Below are 25064 nucleotides of genomic sequence, written 5' to 3' on the forward strand. Positions count from 1 at the left end.
CTGATGGTTTTACTGTTGAAGGAGAGCAAACAGATGAGTTTCACGATACTTGTGAGAACTTGGTTACAGATGCTGGAATGGACCTTAGAGGTGAGGAGCAGTTGCGTGCTTCTCCGAGAACTGGCACCTGGGCTATGGATGCAGAGAAAGCCGATTACCAGACTGATGCGAAAGAGTTGTGGAGTAAGTTCCATTCCAATCAGGTACCTACCCCTTCCTCTAGACTCAAATATACTGAACCAGTCCGTGTAGGTGATCAAGTTTTGGCCAAACTTGACCTAGAGGAAATAGAAGATGAAGCTTCATTCTGGAAAAATGCCATTGTTTGTATTGTCCTAGGTGCAAACCCCCCTTTCAAGGTGTTTGAAGGATTTGTGAAGAGAATTTAGGGCAATCTTGGTATATAGAAGATCGTTCGTATGCATTCGGGGTGTACTCTGGTTAACTTCAGAGATGAAGCTACCCGTGATCTTATTCTTGAGGCTGGTGTGGTTCATTTTGACAAGAAACCAGTAGTTTTACGTCCTTGGTCCACTGATCTTGATACGACTCGAATGGTGAATTCAGTTCCCGTCTGGATCCGTCTAAATGGATTGGGGCTGCAATATTGGGGAAGAAACAACCTAAGTGCGCTTGTTAGTACTATTGGCAAACCGGTGATGATAGACAAGGTTACGCAAGAGCGATCGATGGTGAAATTTTCTCGTGTCCTTGTGGAGATTGAAATTTCGGATGACCCTCCGAAAACCATTGCTTTTGTTAATGAAAGAAAGCAACTAGTTGAACAACCAGTGGAGTATGAGTGGCTTCCTACCAAATGTGCGGCATGTGCAAACTTGGGACACATTGTAGCTAATTGTAATAGAGATCTTAAAGTTGTTTGGAAGAAAAAACAAGGAGTTGACAATGGTGAATTGAAGAAAAAATAGGAGGTTAATTCGGACAAAGAACCAGTGTTAAAAACTGATGCTAAACAAGAGGCAAACACAAGTTCGCTGGTGCAAAAAAAGGCAGGGGAGGTAGTGCCGAGTGATGTTAATGAAGTTGATGGGGAGAATAGGTGGATAACCCCTCGAAAGAAAAGGCTGAGACAATTTAACACTGCTAAAGACATGAAGGAAAACAATACAACCAACGGTAACAATGGCTATGAAGTGTTGCAAATTGTAGCAATAGAAGAGGTTGTGCTTCCTAACTCTAATCATTTTTTATGGATGCTTTAAATATGTTAGGGTGGAATGTTAGAGGGATGAATAAAAAGGACCAGCATTGATGTTTTGAGAGTGAATAAAATTGGGTTTGGTGCTTTGTTTGAGACCAAACTTAAGCATGAAAAAGTTTGTTCTAGTATGGAGGAGAATTTTACTTCTTGGAATTACTACTCTAGTACTGTTATTGCTGGGAGAATAATCTTGCTTTGGCAGAAAAACTTTGTTCAGGTGACTACAATAAGTGAGAACAGCCAATGTAACGCCCTAAGATTTAGGCACGCTACCCAATATGATTAAGAAACCCTAATCCCCTAAACGGGATTGGTTTTAAAATAAGCGCGGAAATTAAACTTTACACGAAAACGAAATGAAAATAAACTTGTGATAATTTTAACCTTACAAATAAAAGTTACATGTTTCGGGATCCCAAAAATCATTTTACAAAATATTACAAGTCTTTTCTCCTTAGCTGACCTAAGCGGCAAAATAGAGTTACAAAAGTTTCAACGCTGGTAGACCCCAACCCGCTTGGTCTAGTGTGGCCCGAACATGTACATACATCGCCCACCTCCCATACTCATGGGTGATCAGAGATAGATTTACCCTTTCCTGCACAGTAGAGCACCCGTGAGCCAAGCCCAGCAAGACAGTAAGATATATCGTTAATCATATATAACTCATCACATAAATAATAATGCCATTTCATAGTTGTCTGTATGACACAGACCTGCGTGTTACGCTCACACGCCTATTTATGTCTATGTGGCATAGACCTACGTGTTACGCTCACACGTCTAATTACAATAAGGCCTTAGAACGGTTCATCTCGGTTCTAGTTACCGAGTCCAACCCGATTATGCCTTGAACACATAACTCTTTACTTCAATATACATCTATATACATCATGGCATAACAATTACATATTAACAATTCACTTGGGTAATAACCCTAAGCCAATAAACCGCTCACTTTAGAGTAATAACTCTAATCCCGGTTTCTAGTTTCTCATATAAATCACATTCCATATAAGCACCATTGCGCATATCTCTACGTGCTAAATACTGTCTTACCTGATGTCCCACAAATATGGAGATTCCAAATCCCCGGGTGCTCCTGACCAAGTGCAGGTAATCCTAGTCAGAATTCTGGGATACACAAGTATAGGGTTAATCCCAAAATCCATTTCCACAAATTAAAAATTGGGCATTTAAATTCCAGATATTCAGATAGAGCTCGGAACGAGCTTTCCAACGATATAAAGAACGTCCCAAACGGAGTCCTGAGTCAAAAGTTATGACCAAAACAAAAACCCGAAAAAAAATACAATAAGCTGCCAAAAATGGCCGCGGCTACTGAGTTTAAAAACCCAGGAAACCCTGTTTCCAGCCACGAAAATGCATCTAAAAATACCAATTTTCATGCTATATCAACCCACAATGATACCAAACTTTCACCTAGCATAAACCAAGTAATTAGAGTGGAATTACACCTAATTAACTTCCAACAACACCAAAAACCAGCAACTAAAAATCAGCATTCAGCAATGAATTTTAGCCCCTAAACTCATCTAATTCAACACAAACCCAAACACAACTCAAGCTAACCATTCACCAAATAAAAAGTACCTAAATAGGCATTAACATACATAATTTTTATGCTTGAACACCAGCAAAACACATCAAAATTTCAGATTAAACAACATAAAATTCAAAGCTCCAACTTGAGCAAAATCACCAAGAACTCATAAAGAAGCTACACAAGGAAGTCACCATAATGAATCAAAATTCAGCATGTTTTTTTCTAACCCAAATTCAGCAACTAGAAATCCCCAAATTTACCATTCAAAGCATACACAAAGCAAATCTTATAATTCACAACACAACCATGGCTACAACTCCATAAACAATCTAAAACCCATAAGCATGCAATTCAAGAACATAACCCATGAGTTCATACCTATTTCATTTCAAAATCAAAGCAATAAAATTCAGAAATAAGAGCTGGAAAATACCTCAAAGTTCTCACAATCAAAGCACACCAAAATCCCCCAAGCTCCAACAAGCTCAACAACACACAAGAGAGGAAGATTTGAAGTGAAAAGATTGAAGGGAGAGGGAGAATAGGGTTCAGCCAAGAGCTGAGAAAATAACCCAAAATTTTATTTCTAAAATGTAAAATAATTCATTTTTGTTGCAATTAATCCAAAAGGCCAATTTACCAAAATGCCCCCTAGGGCCAAATAACACATAAAAGCATTCCAAGGATAACATAGATATTTCTAACATAAATATACCCAATTAAATTTCAGATTAATCACACTTTATTAAAATGCTAATAAATAATCCCAAAATTGTATTTCGGCCCCGAACCCGGTTCGGCCCGAAATACCCGGTTGTGACTATACCGCCCCGACTTGTCAGAACACACCTGAAGAAGGACAAAACATGCATACTATATAATAATATAGTTCATAAGCACATAAATAAATTAAATTCACAGTTTTACCCCTCTCGGGTCAAAATTACTAAAATGCCCCTAGCTCACCAACGGGGTCTTAACATGTCATTTCTCATATTAATTCACATATAATAAATTATAATATAATATAATTCTACAATAATACTCAATTAACTAGTTAGTGCTTTGCTAATCCATTTCCTTAATTCCAGGGTATTACAGCCAATATGTGCACTGCAAAGTCAAGTTATTTGATCAAAAGAAGGCTTTTTTTGTCACAGCGATTTATGGGAGCAATTCTATGGAAACCCGAAAAGATCTTTGGGATAAGCTTGCTGGTTTGGGGAATTTAAATGAGCCTTGGATCATCTTTGGTGATTTCAATGCTATGTTTAATTACCAAGACAGATTTGGGGGAAGACAGATTCTTAGCAAAGACATTTTAGATGCCCAATCTTGGCTTGCTTTGGGCCAAGTTGAGGAGCTAAAATGTTCTGGTTCCTATTCTACTTGGACTAATAAACATGAAGTTGGGGATATAATTTATTCCAAACTTGATCGTGTTTTTTCTAACAACATTTGGTTGGATGAGTTCCCAAACACTAATGCTTGCTTCAAATGGAAAGTTGTTTCAGATCATAGCTTATGTCTAATCCGGTTTCATGAGGTAAGAAATATGGGGGTGAAACCTTTTAGATATGGGAATAATTGGTCTTCCTACTTGGGGTTTGAGGAAACTGTCATGGGAAGTTGGAGGAAACCTACGGTTTATGAGGGGCTGGCTGGGTTGGTGCAGAGAATGCTTAGATTGAAGCATGAGTTGAAAGTGTTTTGCAAGGAAAACATTAGGGATGTGGTTATGGAGTACACGACTGCGAAAGATAACTTCTGCCTCAGTAAGGAGGCTGCTGCAACCAACTCCTCGGATGCTCATCAGCAGGCAGCTGTCACCATTGCTCAGCAGAATTTTATTTTAGCTAAAGACAGGTACTCGAAGTGGCTGAGGCAACAAAGTAAAATTCAGTGGATCAAATTTAATTATGAAAACTCTAATTACTTTCATATGGCCATGAGGAAAAGAAGAATGGAGAATAGAATCACCACCTTTGTTAAAGATAATAAGATTGTGGATAGCTTTGAGGAAGTTGTCAAGCACTTTGTGAAGCACTTTGAGACCTTTATGGGCAGCAAGAGCAATGCTACTTTGAAGATAGATCTTGAAAGTATCAATCATGGAAGATGTCTTAACTTAGAACAACAAGTCCATATGATAAGACCCTTTAACAAGGTAGATGTCAAAAAAGCCTTGTTCAGTATTCACCCTTCTAAAAGCCCGGGGCTTGATGGATTTGGGTCAGGATTTTACAGGGACATGTGGAGGAAGATTGGGGATGATGTTTCTAATGCTGTGTTGGGGTTCTTTGCAAATGGTAGGCTCCCAAAACACTTCAATGAAATGGTTATCTCCGTCATCCCGAACATTGCTAACCCGAACTCAGCAAAGGACTACAGACCTATAGCTTGTTGCAACACAATCTATAAGTGTATCTCCAAAATGATATGCACAAGACTTTCTGAAGTGCTTCCCATCATTGTTCAGAATAATCAAGGTGCGTTTATCAAAAATAGATTACTTGCTCATAACATCATGATTTTTCAAGATCTCCTTAAAGGCTACACAAGGAAAAATATTTCAGCTAGATGTATTATGAAGATTGACTTAAGCAAGGCCTATGACACTGTTGATTGGCAATTTGTTGAAGATCTTTTGAGGTCTCTTTGCTTCTCCTCACGCTTTATTAGCTGGATTATGACTTGTTTGGAAGGCACTCACTATCATTTACTGCTGAATGGTAGAATTCAAGGCAATTTCAAAGGCAAGAAAGGCCTATGTCAAGGAGATCCAATGTCCCCTCTTCTTTTTGTTGTGATTATGGAGTATCTCACTAGACTATGTAGTCATTTTGCTGGGAAGAAAGGGTTCGGTTACCACCCAATGTGCAAACACTTAAGACTAACAAACCTTTGTTTTGCTGATGATCTTGTGATCTTTTGCAAAGGGAATTTTAGCTCGGTCAAGCTAATCCATGAAGCTATCTTATGCTTTTGCAAAGCTACTGGTTTAGAAGCCAATAATTCGAAGTCTCAAATCTTTTTTGGAGGAGTTAATGTTGAGACAAGGAAGCAGATTCTTGATCTAGTCAAGTTTGAAGAAGGAGGGTTCCCTCTTAAATACTTGGGAGTCAACCTTCGTCCTACCAAATGGAAGTTTGCTGATTGTGGAATAATTCTTGATAAGATCAACATGAACCTTAATTATTGGGCTAGTAGAAACTTGTCCTTTGCGGGTAGGGCTCAATTGATCCACTCGGTCTTGCTTGGTATAAGGAACTTTTGGATGAGCATATTCATTATTCCCTCTAAGGTTACGGCTGCTATTGATAAGAGTTGTCGAGATTTTCTTTGGGGTTCTAATGGCAATAGGAGCAAGCTTCATCGAGCCTCTTGGGATAAAGTTTCCTTCCTAAAGGTCTTGGTGAAGTTGGCTTCCGTGATGGGAAAAATTGGAACAAGGCGCTTATGGCTAAATTTCTTTGGGCTCTTGCCAACAAACAAGATTCCCTATGGGTTAAATGGATCAACTCAATCTATTTGAAGGGTAGAGACATATGGAGCTTCCCAAAGACTCAAGATACCAGCTGGTATTTTAAGAAGTTGCTGAAGCTTCGGGATACTACAGATGAGGCCAAGTTGAGGCAGACCGTGACGGGATCCAAGCTTAAAGCAAAGGTATTTTACAACCTTCTTGTAGAGAAGCCGAAAGTCCAATACTCAAGAGGCATTTGGGACAACCTTCTGCTGCCAAAACATAGATTTGTTTATTGGCAAATCATCAACACCCAACTGCTTACTCGTGATTTTCTTAGCAAGTTTCTGCCGCTGCAAAGTACCTTATGCCCGTTGTGTGATAGTGAAGAGGAATCTCACGAGCACATTTTCTATAGATGCATCTTCACTAAGCAGGTGCAACAAGAAGTGAACTCTTGGCTTGGAAACTACAGTTGGCTGAGCTCGAACAATGATCTTAGCTACAGGTGTGATTTCAAGAAACATGACCTCTGAAAACGCCTACTGAACATGGTAACAATTGTCGTTTATTATCAGATTTGGGCAAATAGAAATTGTTGTTTTTTTGACTTGACTTGTGCTTCTCCCAAAAGTATTAGTTTGGAAGTTAGAAACATTGTTCAACTTAGAGTTTTGAGTAAAGGGCCCTTTAAAATGAGCCATGGGAATGCATATTTACTTAATGTAATTCAGAATTAGTAGTCCTTTGCTTGTCTTGGTGGCTGCTGGTTTAGTGGCTGCCGTTTGCCTAGTTTTTTGAATAAAGTATCCTCTTTTTCAAAAAAATAAAAAATAAATAGTTTTGACATTTATAGGTTTGAATTGGAAAATATGGTATTATTGAAAAGAAGAATAAGTGGTTGAAATAAAGTGGCAAAATTGTAACTAGAGATTGGCCCTTTGAAGTGTACGGCCAACAAGTTATTTTTTCCCAATATTTTATTCTTTTTTAATCCATAATAATTCAACCCTAACCCTATTGAAGATAGTATAAAAGGATAGCTATGGCCTCTTTATCCAAAATAATGCCTCAAAAGCTAAAAACCTAGATGAGATCTCTTCCTTCTTCATTCTTCTTCAATTCGAAACCTATAGCCTTTCTTCACTAAATAATTTCAGCCATTAGTAGTTGAGTAAGTGCCCACACACATCAAGTTTATCCTCAATCATAGTATGTAAGACTGTGAAGAATCCAATCAACAAGAAGGAGAGAAAGAGATCCAGGTTCAGATCTTGATAATTCTTTGCTACAGAAAGGAATCAAGGGCTAGAGATCTGAACGGAAGGAGTCATTATATTCCGCTGCAATCAATGTAAGGTTTCTTAAACTTTATATGTGTTTATTTACATTGGTTTAGAAATTCATATTAGGATGTTAAACAACATACATGGTAGTAAATCTAGATCCTGGTAAAATAATTCCAACAAATAGGTCAAATAAATAATTTATAACAGGTAAATTTTGCAATCTTCTTTCATCTGTGTATAAACCTAGTAACATGATAGGATCCATCCATATCAGTATGCCTGTGTGAGCCTATATGTTTGCTTTGGGCATAGATTCATATAGGTAGCCCATTTAATTTTTTGTAATTAAAATGGACTAGGTTGCTAAATAAAATTGTCACATTTGATAAATCTTATTCAGGCCCAATTAGTATGGGGCCTATTCAATTAATAATAGTTGTTTAAATTAAGGTTAAATTCCTCTCTTTTGGGCCTTGTGTGAGAGTTAGGGGCCATTAGTATTGAGTACGACATACTGAACCCAACCCTCCCTCACATGAACAACCTCAATTGTGAAGGCTCATTTGCCTAATTTGATTAGCAACATAATTAATTTCAAAATATATGAAATTAATTTTTTATCAGATTATTTTGAAATTAATTTAAGAAAAACACACTTAGTTTAATGAAAATAATTCAAGATAAACTAGATGTATTTTTCTGTATTTAATTAAATAAAAGAAGTTATAACTAATTAGATTCTTCTGAAAACTTAATTATTTGAATTTTCATAGAAAATATATTTAAGTTGAAAATTGTCAACTTAAATTTGAATATTTTGAAATTAATAATTAAGTAGAATCTTCTAGAAAATTAGTTATTCAGATATTTTTTTAAGTTGAAAATTTGTTAATTTTGGATCAACTTAAATAAATTAAGGTGATTAGTTCAAGATACTTAATTTGATATTTAATTAAATTTTGAAAAATTATTTAAGTTGAAAATTTTAGAACAACTTAAATTAGATATTTTCCAGAAATTTATTTTATTATATTTTATATAATTTTGAAATTTTATAATTATTTATAAATGGATTTTTCAAAATTATTGTTTGAAAATTAAATTAAGGTTGAAAATTAATTTTGGATCAACTTAAATTAAGTAATTTTCATCATTAAAATATATAGGTTAAAATAAATGATTAATTAAAAATACATTATTTTAAATAATGAGTTTTAATCAAAGAGATATTCGATCTCCATTGTTGGTCTTACAATGGCTAATTCTTTTCAATATAACCTCGAGATGCTAGACTTCGTCCCCCTTATGGATGGTTATTCGTTGAAAGCACTTAACACCGTAAGATCTCATATGATAAGCATTTTGTAAGTTTTCGTTTCTATTATACTCTCCCCTACGGTGACTACTTAGAAATAAACTTACAGAATATGAAACAATGGTGGAAGCTCATAAAATAAGATAAACCTTGACTCTCGCCTACCGGGACAACGTTGGATTCTCATTTTGATCGAATAAAAGGTTGCTAAGATGGTGTCCATTTTAAATGAGTTGACTACTCTATTCAACTAATGTTATCTTTGACTATCGTCTACCGGGACACTGTATTTCATTGTGTTGGAAACCTTGGAAAATAATAATGTTTAGTTTTTGGTATTTTTAAAAACATATTTGCTTTACTTGTTATTTTCTAAACTTGTGTATGAATTTATTGAACCAATAATTTATTTTTGTTTATTGATATTTGTAGTGTCAAAATACAACTCACACCCCAATCCTCATCTAGAATATGCCTTTAGGAATGAAGTCAAAAGTGTGAAGATGACTCCTGGTCAGAGCATCACTTCACACTTGCTCATGATGAACATGAAATTCCTGAAAGTAGCTATGCTGGGAATTGTTTTATCTGAAGAGCAAAGAGTTCATTTTATTCTCAACACCTTATCACCTAAGTTTAGCCAATTTGTGATTAACAATTGGAACTTGTCCGACATAGACCACCTGGACGCTGAATGCGCGCTTATGAACGGACATTGTCACTTCATGGAGATCCTTCTCCAGTAATGCAGATAAGGGCAAAAGGAAAGCTGAAGATATTGAGAATAATTCCTTCAACAATCCTACTACTTCAGGCTCAATTGAAAAGGATATAGAAAGTGATTCTACTTACTCAGATTATCTTTCACAACAGATTGAACCAGCAATAAGAACAATCCAAAAACAGTTAAGCAGTGTTTCCAATGCTTTGGTTTTTGAATCATGCATTTTAGAGATTGACAAATCCATCTGGATTCTTGATTTTGGATATGTCTGTTGTTCATTGCAATTGCTTGAAAACTGGAATTATTTAAAATCCGAAGAGTTGAAACTTATAGTTGGTAATGGCGAAATGGTATCGGTTAGAGCTAGAGGAAAAGCCAAACTCAAGTTTCAGAACTGAATTTTGGATTTAGACAATGTCTTATTTATTCTAAATTTCAGTAGAAACTTAATTTTTGTCTCATGTTTACAATTGCAACAATACAAATTGATTTTTTCGAGGTTTGATTCTATGATTTCTCGAAATGACATTCAAATTTGTGTCTCATCTATGGAACATGGGCTTTATGTTCTAAGACCAGATGAACTATTTGTTGGATATTATTTTACCAGGATCTTAGATCTACTCACAAGTATGTTTATTAACATCCTAAATATGAACTTTCTAAAACGATAAATTAAACACATATAAAGTTTAAGAAGCCTTACATTGGGTGCAGCGGAATTATAATGACTCCTTCCGTTCAGATTTCTAACCCTTGATTCCTTTCTGTAGCAGAGTATTATCAAGATCTGAACCTGGATCTTCTTCTCTGAATCCTTGATGCTGAATCTCCTTTGCTGTTGATCTTTCTTCACAATCTTCCTCACTATGATTGAGGTATTGCTTGATGTGTGTGGGCACTACTCTAATCACTAAGAGAGGTTCGAAATATTGAGAAAGAAAAGAGAGAGAGAGTGGCGGCTAGAGAAGAGAGTGGAGGCTCAGGTTTTTATGATTCAGAAAAAGTGTAATTTTCCTGAAGCCTTCACTATCTATTTATAGCATTCCTCTAGGGTTTGATTTGAATTATATGGCATTAAAATAATGAAAAAATCATTTAAAAAAGATAACATAAGTGGCCGGCCCTAGGCTAGGTGGACTGGGCCTTGATTTTTGCAATTTTGCAATTTTACCACTTTTGTATCTGATTTTCTCAAAAATGCCAATTTCCTAATTCAATCATTTAAATGCCAATTCTAACTATTTAATAACTATAAATAATTATTAAATAATATTGTCATTTATCATATTTATTAATTGCACCATACAAAGTATCATAATTAACAAATATGCCCCTGTTAACTCTTTCTTTACAATTTCGCCCTTACTTAGTGAAAATTTCACAAATAGACATAGTCTAATTTGTGAATTATAATTGATTAATCAAAACCAATTACATGAGTCTTACAAACAATATTATCTCAACTAGTGGGGGGACCATGGGTCTATATAACTGAGCTTCCAATAAGTAGATCAAGAATTTAGCACTAAAATTCACTAACTTATTAATTCTTCGTTGAATCCACGCATAGAACTTAGAATTGCACTCTCAGTATATAGAATGCTCTATATGTTCCACCATATAGACACATCATTAGTTATCCATTGTTATAATCCTAATTTGATCAATGATCCTCTATATGAATGATCTACATAGTAAAGGGATTAAATTACCGTAACACCCTACCATGTATTTTATCCTTAAAACACTTGACCCCGTATAAATGATATTTCAGCTTATGTGAAATGAGATCTCCACCATTTATTTTCGTTTGGCCAAGCTCGAAGGAAATCATCCTTTGCTTACTATTTGCCAGATAGAAGCTATAGATTCCATGTTTATGCTAGCGCTCCCACTCAATTGCACTACCGTGTTCCCAAAATGTACGTATCACCCTGACCTAAAAGTAGGCTTAACTAACAAATCAAAGAACACGAATAGCCTTTCAAGATTGAGCCTAATCATAACAGGATTAAGATCATTTGATCTAGGATCAACTTGGCGATATTGACTTGAATAGATTTTACGGTAACTTTAATTAAATCTAATTCAAAGTTCAATATCGGTCCTTCCGATGCATACTCCATGCATCCAACCCGAGCTTTACTTTAACCAATGTTCGGAAAGAACATAGTATTTCTCCAAATACAAGTAAACTCTTGTTGTAGATTATCATATCGAGTAAAAACCACCGTGTCCGATAAATCTAGGAAACTTTATTCACATAGTCATGTTTACTTTCCAATGTGATGACAAGACAATAAACATGATCAAGTATGTGAAAAGGGTTTAAGATGAATTTATAAATCAATTAGACAAGCAATTGATAAAGTGAGCCAAAACATACACAAATGAATGAAAAATACTTCTGTTTCTTTATTGATGTTGAATAAAATAGATTACATTGAAATAGAGTTTTATTTAGGGCATAAAACCTAACAAACTCCCACTTGCACTAATATAAAACTAATTAGTACATATCAATTAATCCTAAATTCTGACGGTGCTTTTCAAAGGCTGTCACGGCCAAGACTTTGGTAAATGGATCGGCTAGGTTGTCCTCTGTGTCAACTTTCTCAACTAGTACGTCCCCTCTTGCCACGTATTCTCCGATAATGTGATACTTCCTTTCAATGTGTTTGCTTCTCTTGTGGCTTCGAGGTTCTTTCTTTGTTTGCTATTGCTCCATTGTTATCACGAGTAGTACCGCAGGCTTTTCCATTCCAGGAACAACTCCTATGCTGGTGAAGAACTTTCTTAGCCGGACAAGTTCTTTTGCGGCTTCGGTCTTGCTATGTATTCGGCTTCCATAGTTGAGTCCGATATTGCGGTTTGTTTAGCACTTCTCCAAACCACTTGCTCCACCCCCAAGAGTAAACACCATCCCGAGATGTTGATTTCCTGTCTTCAAGACTTGCACTGGAAATCCGAATCAGTGTAGCCTATGGGATTTAAAGCACCACCCTTGTAGACTAACACAAGATTCCTTGTACTCTTTAAGTATTTCAGAATATACTTAACTGCATTCCAATGTTCTTGTCCTGGATTAGACTGATATCTGCTCACGATTCCAACAGCATAACAGATGTCAGGTCTAGTGCATAACATTGCATACATTAGACTTCCAACTGCAGAGGCATAGGGAATTTTCGCCATGTCCTCTATCTCTTGAGGATCAGTCGGTGACTGTTCCTTAGATAGACGAATACCATATCTAGAAGGCATGTTTGCCCCATTGGTGTTGCTCATGGAGAATCTCTCTAAGACTTTGTCTATGTAGGTCGTTTGAGAGAGAGCAAGAGATCTGTTCTTCCGGTTTCTTATAATCTGAATACCAAGAACATAGGCTGCTTCACCCAAATCTTTCATATCGAATTGAGTGTTGAGCCATTCCTTAATGTGAGTCATTTTCTTGACATTGTTTCCAATGATCAAAATGTCATCAACATAAAGGACCAGGAATACAACTATTTAGTCTTCCTTGAGTTGGTAAACACAAGGTTCATCTTCATTCTGAAGAAAGCCGTAGGTTTTGATGATTTCATCAAACCTCTTGTTCCATGAGCGAGAAGCTTGCTTAAGTCCATAGATAGACCTGTTTAACTTGCAAACTTTCTTTTCTTGCCCAGGAAGAACATAACCTTCTGGTTGCTCCATATAGATGGTTTCTTCAAGTACCCCATTAAGGAAGGCGAGTCTTGACATCCATTTGCCGCATTTCATAATCGAAAGCGGCGGCTATGGAGAGAAGAATTCGGATGGATTTGAGCATGGCAACAGGACTAAAAGTTTCCTCATAGTCCACGCCTTCTCTTTGGGTATAACCCTTGGCTACAAGTCTAGCTTTGAAAGTTTCGACTTCGCCTCCAGCTCCTCTTTTCTTCTTGTAAACCCACTTGCATCCTATCGGATGATAGTCGTCGAGTGCGTCTACATATTCCCGGACTTTGTTCTTTTTCATGGAATCCATTTCGAATCCATTCGGCCGACCATCGTTTCCGTTGCGGACTAGCCATTGCCTGTTTATAGGTTAATGGATCGTCATCAATACCGTCACCTACGACCATATTGATTTCACCATCCAAGCCATAACGAGCAGGTTTTGTTGAAACTCTCCCACTACGACGAGGTATGGTAGTCTTCTGAACAGAAACTTTAGTAGTAGATTTCTCGGTTGTTCAACCGAGGGAGTGGGATCGTCTTCTTCACGAGTGGAAGAGGACGGAACATTGGAAGGACTTATATCTGATAGCAATTCCTCTAGAACAACTTTACTTTTCGGTTTGTAGTCTTTAATATAGTTCTCTTCAAGGAAAGTAGCATTTGTAGAAACAAACACTTTATTATCCTTGTGACTATAAAAAAGTCCACCCCTAGTCTCTTTAGAATTTCCAACAAACATGCATACTTCGGTACGTGATTCAAGTTTGCCTTCTTTCTTTCTTAAGACATGAGCGGGGCACCCCCAAATTCGTAATGGCGCAAACTAGGTGTTCGACCATTCCAATGTTCGACGGGTGTCTTAGGGACTGCTTTAGATGGAACAACATTTAAAATGTCATTTGCCATCCTGTATAGCATATCCCCGGAAGGACGTAGACGAGTTGAATAACTCGGCATAGACCTAACCATTTCCAAAAGAGTGCGATTTCTTCTTTACGCAACTCCATTTTGTTGTGGAGTAGGTTTGGGCGGTGTATTGGGATTCAATTCCAAGTTTAATTAAATGATCTTTGAACTCGCATATCCATATATTCTCCACCCCTATCGATTCGCAAGATCTTTAATGATTTACCTAATTGGTTTTGGGCCAAAGCATGAAATTCTTGAAACTTTTCAAACGTTTCGATTTCTTTTGCATTAGGTAAAGAAAACTATATCTAGAGAAATCGTCAATGAAAGTGACAAAATACTCATAACCACCTCGGGCTTTGACATTCAAAGGTCGCGGACATCGGAATGCACTAACCACTAGAGGGATTTTGGCACGCTCTCCCTTTGCGAGAGAAAGAACGTTTAGTCATTTTTCCTTCTAGGCGGGACTCGCATGCGGCGGTTCACCTAGGACGACATTTTTCAATGGACCGTCTTTGGTGAGCCTATTGAGTCTATCAAAGCCTATATGACCTAAACGTAAATGCCATAGATAAGTTTGATCATCATTATCAATCTCTTTTCTTTTTAGGTTTCTAGGTCTAGCTACACTGAAAAGTTCACTATTTAGTGAGATTTGAGTACTCGGTCTTAAAACATAAAGCCCTTGTTCCATTATAGCAACACATATTTGAAATCCATTACGAGAAATTGAACAATTTGTACTCGAAAAATTCAATATATAAGATTGTGTTTACAAACATGAGACACTAATCAAGTTTCTACTAAAGTTTGGAATAAATAAAACATTTTCTAAAATTAAAAATCTTTGTTGAAACTTGATGCGGGCTTTTCCTCTAGCTTTGACCGATACTAATTCGCCATTGCCAACTTTAAGCTGTAACTCTCCTGGAAGTAGATTTTCCCAGGTTTCAAGCAAGCTACTGAAGAACATACATGGTTAGTAGACCCGGAATCAACAATCCGGATGGATTTGTCGTTCTCTAAAACACATGATTCAAAGACAAAAGCATTACCTTCGTTTGAATTGTTTAGAAGCACAGGACATCGTTCTTCATGATGACCCTTTCCATTACAATTCGAACATAGAAGATTATGTCTGATAATTGTACTTGAAGAAGCAGTTTTGCTAGATCCTTCATACCTAGTCCTTTTCCTTCGATTATTGATTGCAAACCCAGGGGACCCATTGCAATCAAGTTCCGATTCATGGGCTCGTAATTCTGTTTCGAGCTTGTCCATGTCGGAGGAGTTAGAATTGTTGATCATATAAGAGATAACAAATTCATTATACTCCGGAGGAAGACTATTAAGGATAAGTTGGACCCATTGTTCTCTTGATAAATCAATTCCCAGTAGATTTGCCTTTTGGAACTTCAGATTCATCATCAACAGGTGCGAGTTAATGCAACTACCAGGATGCATTTTCACACTATAGAGTTCTTTTGCTAAGATAGTAACTAAGAGAGGATCGGGGGGTGGGTTATTCATAATGACACTACAACACATCAATAAAACAGAATTAAGGTTTTGGCTCATAAATTCATACACAATTTAGAAAATAACAAGTAATTACATATGTTATAGAAATACTAAATCTAACATAGTTTATTTTCCAAGGTATTTCAACAAACTGATACAGTGTCCCGTTTAGGCGAGAGTCAAAGCATCATTCATTGAATAGAGTTGTCAGCTCATCTAAAATGATAAACATTCTAGCAACCTTTTATTCGATCAAGATTTGAATTCAGCGTTGTCCCGTTTAGGCGAGAGTCAAGGCAATTCTATCTTATGAGCTTCCACCATTGTTTCATAACTTGCAAGTCAAGTATGGTCGCCACCATTAGGGTGATCTATACCATACAAAACACTTACAAACTACTTATCATGCGAGGTTAAACGGTGCGAAATTGCTAATGAACGTTCCTCCATTAGGGAGGATTACTCACTAAAACAAACGCGGTGTAAAACCCACAATGGAGATCGAATGTCTCTTGATTAAAAGCTCATTATTTAAAAATAATATATGTATTTTGTATAATCATTTAAATTCGATATTATAATAATGAAAAATTACAAACTAAAGTTGGTTTAACTAAAATCAACTTTAATTAATTTTCAATTATTATTTAAATTTGAAAAAATAAATTCAAATAAATATCGAATAAGTTCCATAATATAATAATGAAAAATTAAAAATCAAAATTGATTAAAATCAACTTTAATTAATTTTCAATTATTAATTAAATTCAAAAAAAATTGAATTTTAAATGGAACAAATTTGAAAATATCTTGTTTAAGTTGTTTTAGAAAGAATCTAAAAAATCAACTTAAATATCTTTCAAATCAGATTTAATTAAATTCAAAATTAAGTTGTAACCACTTAATTTTGTAGATATTTTAAGTTAATATTCAAAAAAGATATTAACCTAAAAATATCTAAGATATTCCATTTTAAGTTAATATTTAAAAATATCAACTTAAAAAATATCTAAAGAATCTTAATAACCAATTCCTAAAATTCCTCAACTTAATTTTAAAATTTTGAATTCAAAAGATATTCAAATTTAAGTTGGTTAGTTATGGATAACTAAATATCAACTTAAATAGGAATATTTAATGAAAAATTTAAAATAAGTTCCAGAAAGAATCTAGATGGTTATAATTCATATTTAATTAAATTCAAGAAAATACATATAGTTTAGCTTAGAATATTAAATTCTTTAAACTATGATTTTCTAAATTAATTTCAAAATAAATGAAATTAATTATGTTGCTAATTCAATTTTAATTAGGTTAAACTAGTGTAATTAACCTAGTACAGTCATTCAAATCAGGCAAATGGGCCTTCACAATTGGGGTAGTTTGTGTGAGGGGGTGCTGGGTTAAGTATGTAAAGCCCGCTTAGTTAATTTGGAAATTAGCAGTTATTTATGTTAATCATGAAATTATTTATAGCTATTTAAATAATTTAGTATTGATATTTATGGAATTCAGATATGCATGAGTATGTTATTAGTAGCTTTTATATTTCGCATTTCCGGTGTCCGGTATTTTGGAACTCGGCGTTTGGCTCAGTAGAAATCACAACTTAGTATGTTAGTATTTTGGGGACGGGTTTTAGACATTGGGAATGTCGGGAATGGCCGGGAATTTTGAATGTCCCAAAAATACCCCTTTAGTATGATTTATGTGATTTTATGGTGGAGGGGCAAAATGGTCTTTTTGCCCCATTAGTGTTTTGTCTTATGTGAGTTTATTAAATGAATTAAATGGTTATTTTATGCATGTTATTTGGCTGAATATATTGAATTATTATAGCTTTTATTCTTTTCCCAAACTTAGAAAATAAAATCACTTTTTATTCAAAGAAACTCTCTCTCTCTCTCTCTCTCTCTATTCGGCCATTAGAGGCAGCTCCTAGGGTGATTTTCCTCTTCAAATTCTTGTAGATTTCAGCTTGTTGTGTGTCTCTAATCAAGGTATTTCTTGGCTTTAATCTCTTCCTTTGTTTTTCTTGAAATTCATGATGAAAATGGGTGTTGCATGCTTGATTCAAGGATGTTGTTGCTGCTGATTATTATTGTTGTTGTTCCTTGTTTAAATGCTGATATAATTAGGTTTTATGAGATTGTATAGCATGCTTGAATCCTTGTTCTACTTGGTTAAGTGCTTAGGTGAAAAAGTTATGAATTTTGAAAGAAAATGTTGTGTTTTGTTTCTGTGAATTGCTGGATGTTTCTAGGTGTTTTCAGAGATGATTATATGCTTATTTGAGTAGAAATAAATAGGTTTGGATGCATGTTAGGGGGTTTTGCTCAAGCTTGAGTTTGGAACTCAAAGCTTGAGCTCCAATGGTGATTTTTGTGTATGTGATTTCTGGGTAGGTTTGATGCTTTAGAAATGTCATTTGGGACCTATAGAGCAGGTCTGGAAAGTTTGGGACCAATTGGGTTTGAATTGGTCAAGTTATGAGTTTTTTAGTTGGCTGCCTGCGAGGAACCGGAATTCCGGTTGAGCATCCGGAATTCCGGATGGGGGTTCAGAATTTCCCGGCAACCGATTCGGTTGGGCAACCGATCTGCTCACGGTTGGGGATTTTTCGTAACCCTAGTTTTCCTCGTTTTTGGGTTTTTAGGGGTATTGCCATGCTTTTTATCGATAGGGAAACTTTTAGTTTCAAGTTTTAGTCCCCGGGAAGTGATTTAGCGTGTCACTTATAGCGTTGTGATTTTTATGGTTTAGGAGCCGATGTCCGTTCGGCTTCGGTTCCGGTCGGGTTGGCCAAGCACACACGAAATCGGAATCCAGGTAAGATTAGTATAACAGTATGCATATGTAGATTACATGTTTAGCGAGCATGTAGGAAGCCTATTAGATTACATTAGTTGTATGTTGGCTTCGAGCTATCCAACCCTGTCACGTCGGTACAGGCTGGAGTATGACCAGCAGCCGGAGTATGACCGGTTTGACCGATCAAGCTGACACTGGGTGGATGGTCCCGTGCTATTGACGTATCCCGTCGGTACAGGCTGGAGTATGACCAGCAGCCGGAGTATGACCGGTTCGGCCGATCGGAGGATATAGTAACACGTCGGTACAGGTGGAGTATGACCAGCAGCCGGAGTATGACCGGTTCGACCGATCAGGTTGTTACGTGTCAATAGTACCGTCCCTATGAACGTTCAGAACTCAGTACCATGTTGGACATGGCAGTAGTGGCTCAGTACCATGTTGGACATGGCAGTAGCGGGACTCAGTACCATGTTGGACATGGCAGTAGTGGCTCAGTACCATGTTGGACATGGCAGTAGCGGGACTCAGTATCGTGTTGGACACGGTAGTTAGTTATGTATGATATTAGTATGCTTTTCTTACTGAGTCTGTCGACTCACAGTTTATGTTCATGTGTAGGTAAAGGCAAGGCTGTAGCTGATGGACCGTGACCGAGCATATGAGATTGTACATGTCGGGGCGGTTAGGCCTGGAGCGTACGATCCTCGGGACAGCAGGGCTGAGATTTTATAACTGTCGTTAGACGACTTTATTTTGATGTAAAAGTTGGACAGTAAAAACGTTTGTAAATATTTTTATAAATCGGGATCCCGAGACTTTTTGCAAAATGGTTTATAAGTTTAATGAAAAAGCAAAATTTTAATTAATCACGTTTTTTTCCATAAACCTCGTTGACTAGCAACGAGCTGCACAGTACGTTTAAAAATCACGTAATACGCCTAAGATAGTTAGGGTGTTACAATTTGGTATCAGAGCCGCCAGGTTGTCTTCCGAAGATCGTCACGACATGTACAATCATCATCAGCAGTTAGCTCGGTTCACGGTTCAGTAAGCCTTTATTGCTTTAGTAGTTTATTTTATTCAGTTATAAAAAAAAAAAGAAAAGCCTGTTAGGAAGCATGTTAGTAGCCTGATAGTAGAATAGGCGCATGTTTCATTTCTAATTTCCGAATTAAGCGGCATTAGTAAAGCTCTCGATGATCGTGACCTGAAGTGCCAACTCGGGATTTCGAGGCAGTTCAGACTAGATGGACGCCAGGCGAATATTAGGAGTCAGGGCATCTCGGTCGGGTCAGATCAAGGTCGAGGAGCTCAGTTCCCCTCAAGTGTTTTGGGCCGAGGTAGAGGTCCCAGGGGCAGGGTTCGCGGTTGGAGTGATGTTAACTCGCCGCAGGCTGCCCGAGTGAATCAGGAAGCCCGGATTTGGGAAGTTACAGTTTGCGGAAATGCAAACCCGGATAGAAGAGCAAGATCTCGAGATTCAGAGGTTGAGACAGCAGGGTGCTCTTGCAGTTCCAGTGCCCGTAGTTCCAGTGGCACCTGCCCCTGCTGTCCAGGCCGAGATTGTGGTAACGGCCATTAGATTGGAACCTTAGTCTGAGCGGTTCCGGAAGCAGGCACCTCCGGTTTTCCTGGAAGGTCCGGACGTGTTGAAAGCCGAGTAGTGGCTGACGGTGATCGCCAAGATTCAAAACTTTTTGGGTGTCACCGGGAACGACAGAGTGGTGAGTGCCACTTTTCAGTTTAAAGAAGACGCTCTGGTCTGGTGGGACATGGTGTCTCAGATCCATGACGTCATCTCTATGACCTGGGAAAGGTTTTAGGAACTCTTCAGCGTTAAATGTTATAACGAGGCGATCAGAAGCGCCAGGAGGAAAGAGTTCGCCCACCTGACCCAGCGAGAGAATATGAACATGACGGGATATATTACTCAGTTTAGCCGGTTGGCGAGGATAGCCTCGGGATTTGCGCCAACCGATTTCAGTAAGAAAGAAAATTTCTCGATGGACTTAACGTGAAGATCAAGTATGACCTTATGATCACTACCGACGATAAGTCCATCTAAGCGGAGATGGCGAAGAAAGCATGGTGAGCTGAGGGCGCAGCTAGATGTATGTGGAATCAGTTAGAACTCCGGAATGTGGCGGGGCTCCTACCCCTTCTGCGTCAGGTTTCAGTAGGGGAGGTAGCGGTTCGGCCATGGACTGGAGGAGGAATCATCCACTGCATCTGGTGGCTCGAGGCAGAACAAGAGGTTCCGAGGGAACCAGAATCAAGACGATCGTCTGGGTAGTGTTAAGACCCGTTATTCCTACTGGAGTGTCTTATTAGTAAGAGGCATTCTCCGGGTGAGTGCTTGGGTCGAGGTTGTTTTGTGTGGCTGCTAGAGTCTCTAGTAAATTGGGTAGACCCTATGATAGATTTGAATCAGGGTTTGGAACCCTGTTACCTGGCGGAGAATTGGTTATCTCCAATAGGTGGATTAGGTCTATGCCGATCAGGATGGATGATAGAGAGTTAAGTGCTAATCGGATAGAGTTGAGCTTAGTCGAATTTGATATTATTTTAGGAATGGATTTCCTATCTAAATATTCGGCGAGGATTGACTGTAAGAGGAAGATGGTGGTCTTCCAACCGGAAAGTGAAGAACCGTTTGTATTTGTGGGTTCGGTTCAGGGATCTCGGATCCCGGTGATCTCGGCTATGTCAGCGAGAGAATTATTGCACGGTGGGTGCTTAGGGTTTCTGGCCGTGGTGGTGGACACCACTCGGCCAGACACCATTCGGCCAGAGGACATCAGTGTGGTTCGGGAATTCTTGGACGTTTTTCCCGAAGAACTTCCAGGGTTACCACCTCATCGGGAGATTGACTTCGTGATTGACTTGGCACCAGGGGTGGATCCGGTTTCTAAAGCCCCGTATAGGATGGCTCCAGCTGAACTTAAGGAATTGAAGATTCAGCTCCAAGGGTTGCTTGACATTGGGTTCATTCGGCCCAGTGTGTCACCCTGGGGAGCCCCGGTTTTGTTCGTCAAGAAGAAGGATGGATCTACGAGGATGTGCATCGACTACAGGGAGTTGAACAAGCTGACGGTGAAGAACAAATATCCATTACCTAGGATCGATGACTTGTTCGATCAGCTTCAGGGGAAGACGGTCTTTTCTAAGATTGATCTCCGTTCGGGTTATCATCAGTTGAGGATCCGAGAGGAGGACATTCCAAAGACGGCTTTCCGCACTAGGTATGGACACTACGAGTTCCTGGTTATGTCATTCGGACTAACCAATGCTCCTGCAGCATTCATGGACCTTATGAATAGAGTATTCAAGGATTTCCTCGATATCTGTGTGATTGTGTTTATCGACGACATCCTCGTGTACTCTCAGTCAGAAGAGGAGCATGAGATACATCTTCAAATGGTACTGCAACGACTTCGAGAACATAGACTCTACGCCAAGTTCAAGAAATGTGAGTTCTGGTTGTCTCAGGTGTCCTTCCTAGGACACATTGTGGGTAAGGACGGGATCAAGGTGGATCCCGGGAAGATCGAATCCGTCAGGGATTGGCCGAGACCGAAGACAGTGACAGAGATCAGAAGCTTCTTGGGATTAGCCGGGTACTACCGTAGGTTCGTGGAGGGGTTCTCCAAAATTTCAATGCCCCTAACCGAGCTTACAAAGAAGAATCAGCGATTTATCTGGACAGATAAATGCGAAGCTAGTTTCAGGAGCTGAAACAGAGATTGATTACTGCTCCGGTACTAGCTTTGCCTTCGGACGAGGAGAAGTTCGTGGTCTTCTGTGACGCATCCAAACAGGGTTTGGGGTGCGTATTGATGCAAGCCGATCGGGTAATCGCTTACGCCTTCCGTCAATTAAAGGATTATGAACAGCGATACCCGACTCATGATTTAGAATTGGCCGCAGTGGTTTTTGCACTGAAGATTTGGCGGCATTACTTGTATGGGGAGAAGTGCGAGATCTATACCGACCATAAAAGTCTCAAGTATTTCTTTACTCAGAAAGATTTGAACATGAGACAAAGGCGTTGGTTGGAATTAGTGAAGGACTATGATTGTGAGATCCTTTACCATCACGGGAAAGCCAATGTAGTGGCCGATGCCCTGAGCAGAAAGGGTCCCGGGCAAGTAACTAGCATGGTTCAGATCTCACCTCAGCTAGCAGAGGATATGGTTAGATCCAACATTGAGTTTGTGGTAGGTCAGCTTCACAACTTAACGCTGCAATCTGATCTGTTGAAAAGAATAAAGGTCGCTCAGAGGACAGATCCGAAGTTAGTGAAGATCCGAGATGAGGTATTGGCTGGCCAAGCCAAAGACTTTTCGATGTCAGATAGTGGGATGCTTTTGTATAAAGCCAGGGTTTGTGTTCCGAGCAGTGTGGACTTGAGAACGAGAGCTTTGAGGAGGCTCATTCTACTCCATATTCTCTACATCCCGGCACCACCAAAATGTACCAAGATTTGAAACCGTACTTCTGGTGGAGCGGTATGAAGAAGAATTTGGTAGAATTCGTTTCGAGATGCCTCACGTGTCAGCAGATCAAGGCTGAACATCAGAGACCAGCAGGGTTGTTGCAGCCTCTAACCCTACCAGAATGGAAATGGGAGGATATTGCGATGGATTTTGTGGTCGGGTTACCTAGGACCACGGGTATGTATGACTCCATCTGGGTAGTGGTGGATCGATTTACGAAATCTGCTCATTTTCTGCCGGTCAGAACAACGTTTACAGTGGATCAGTTGGCAGAGTTATATGTCAGGGAGATAGTGAGACTTCACGGAGTACCGAAGTCTATAGTTTCGGACAGGGATCCGAAATTCACCTCCAAATTTTGGCAAAGTTTGCAACGGGCAATGGGTACGAAGCTAAAGTTCAGTACAGCATTCCATCCTCAGACAGATGGTCAGTCCGAAAGGACAATTCAGATATTGGAGGATATGCTGAGAGCCTGTGTTATGGACTTTGAGGGTTCATGGAATAAATACCTACCGTTGATAGAGTTTTCTTACAACAACAGTTACCAGAGTACGATAGGGATGGCACCCTACGAACTGTTGTACGGTAGAAAGTGTAGATCCCCTATCCACTGGGATGAGACAGGGGAGAGGAAATACCTAGGTCCAGAGTCAGTTCAGCGGACCAATGAGGCAATAGAAAAGATTAAAGCTAGAATGCTTGCCTCACAGAGCAGACAGAAGAGTTACGCAGATCCGAAACGTAGGGATGTTGAGTTCCGAGTAGGGGACCATGTGTTTTTACGGGTATCTCCGATGAAGGGGATTAAACGTTTCGGGAAAAGAGGCAAGTTATGCCCTAGATTTACAGGACCTTTCGAGATTCTCGAGAAGATAGGTCAAGTGGCATATCGGTTAGCATTGCCTCCAGCTTTATCAGCAGTGCACAACGTATTTCATGTCTCAATGTTGAGGAAATACGTTTCAGACCCCTCTCATATACTCAGTTATGAGAGTCTTCAGCTTCAGTCAGATATGTCTTATGAGGAACAGCCAGTGCAGATCCTGGATAGAAAGGATAAAGTTCTTCGGAATAAGACCATAGCGTTGGTCAAGGTTCTCTGGAGAATCAGTAAGGTGGAAGAAGCCACCTGGGAGCTAGAATCAGATTTGCGAGCTCAATTTCCAGAGTTATTCAGGTTAGATTTCGGGGACGAAATCCTTTTAAGGGGGGAATAGTTGTAAAGCCCGCTTAGTTAATTTGGAAATTAGCAGTTATTTATGTTAATCATGAAATTATTTATAGCTATTTAAATAATTTAGTATTGATATTTATGGAATTCAGATATGCATGAGTATGTTATTAGTAGCTTTTATATTTCGCATTTCCGGTGTCCGGTATTTTGGAACTCGGCGTTTGGCTCAGTAGAAATCACAACTTAGTATGTTAGTATTTTGGGGACGGGTTTTAGACATTGGGAATGTCGGGAATGGCCGGGAATTTTGAATGTCCCAAAAATACCCCTTTAGTATGATTTATGTGATTTTATGGTGGAGGGGCAAAATGGTCTTTTTGCCCCATTAGTGTTTTGTCTTATGTGAGTTTATTAAATGAATTAAATGGTTATTTTATGCATGTTATTTGGCTGAATATATTGAATTATTATAGCTTTTATTCTTTTCCCAAACTTAGAAAATAAAATCACTTTTTATTCAAAGAAACTCTCTCTCTCTCTCTCTCTCTCTCTATTCGGCCATTAGAGGCAGCTCCTAGGGTGATTTTCCTCTTCAAATTCTTGTAGATTTCAGCTTGTTGTGTGTCTCTAATCAAGGTATTTCTTGGCTTTAATCTCTTCCTTTGTTTTTCTTGAAATTCATGATGAAAATGGGTGTTGCATGCTTGATTCAAGGATGTTGTTGCTGCTGATTATTATTGTTGTTGTTCCTTGTTTAAATGCTGATATAATTAGGTTTTATGAGATTGTATAGCATGCTTGAATCCTTGTTCTACTTGGTTAAGTGCTTAGGTGAAAAAGTTATGAATTTTGAAAG

General features: G+C 38.3%; 1 protein-coding gene and 1 long non-coding RNA gene across 2 annotated transcripts in view; both read right to left on the reverse strand.

Annotated features, from left to right (window-relative positions):
• Positions 1–1576: 1576 nt before the first annotated feature.
• On the reverse strand, positions 1577–3381 carry LOC133039462 (uncharacterized). Its single transcript, XR_009688620.1, has 3 exons — positions 3223–3381; positions 2282–2356; positions 1577–1820 (listed from the first exon to the last, which is right to left on the reverse strand). It is a non-coding gene; the product is annotated as an uncharacterized LOC133039462 (long non-coding RNA).
• A 3119-nt stretch (positions 3382–6500) lies between these two features.
• The window catches only part of LOC115695042 (retrovirus-related Pol polyprotein from transposon TNT 1-94), a 76816-nt gene continuing 58252 nt past the window's right edge, over positions 6501–25064 (reverse strand). The window contains 2 exon segments of the mRNA XM_061118073.1: positions 6501–6608; positions 6657–6797. Coding sequence (XP_060974056.1) covers positions 6501–6608; positions 6657–6797 — 249 coding nt within the window.

This window comes from Cannabis sativa, chromosome 6 (assembly GCF_029168945.1).
Source record: "Cannabis sativa cultivar Pink pepper isolate KNU-18-1 chromosome 6, ASM2916894v1, whole genome shotgun sequence".
NCBI classification, from domain to species: domain Eukaryota; kingdom Viridiplantae; phylum Streptophyta; class Magnoliopsida; order Rosales; family Cannabaceae; genus Cannabis; species Cannabis sativa.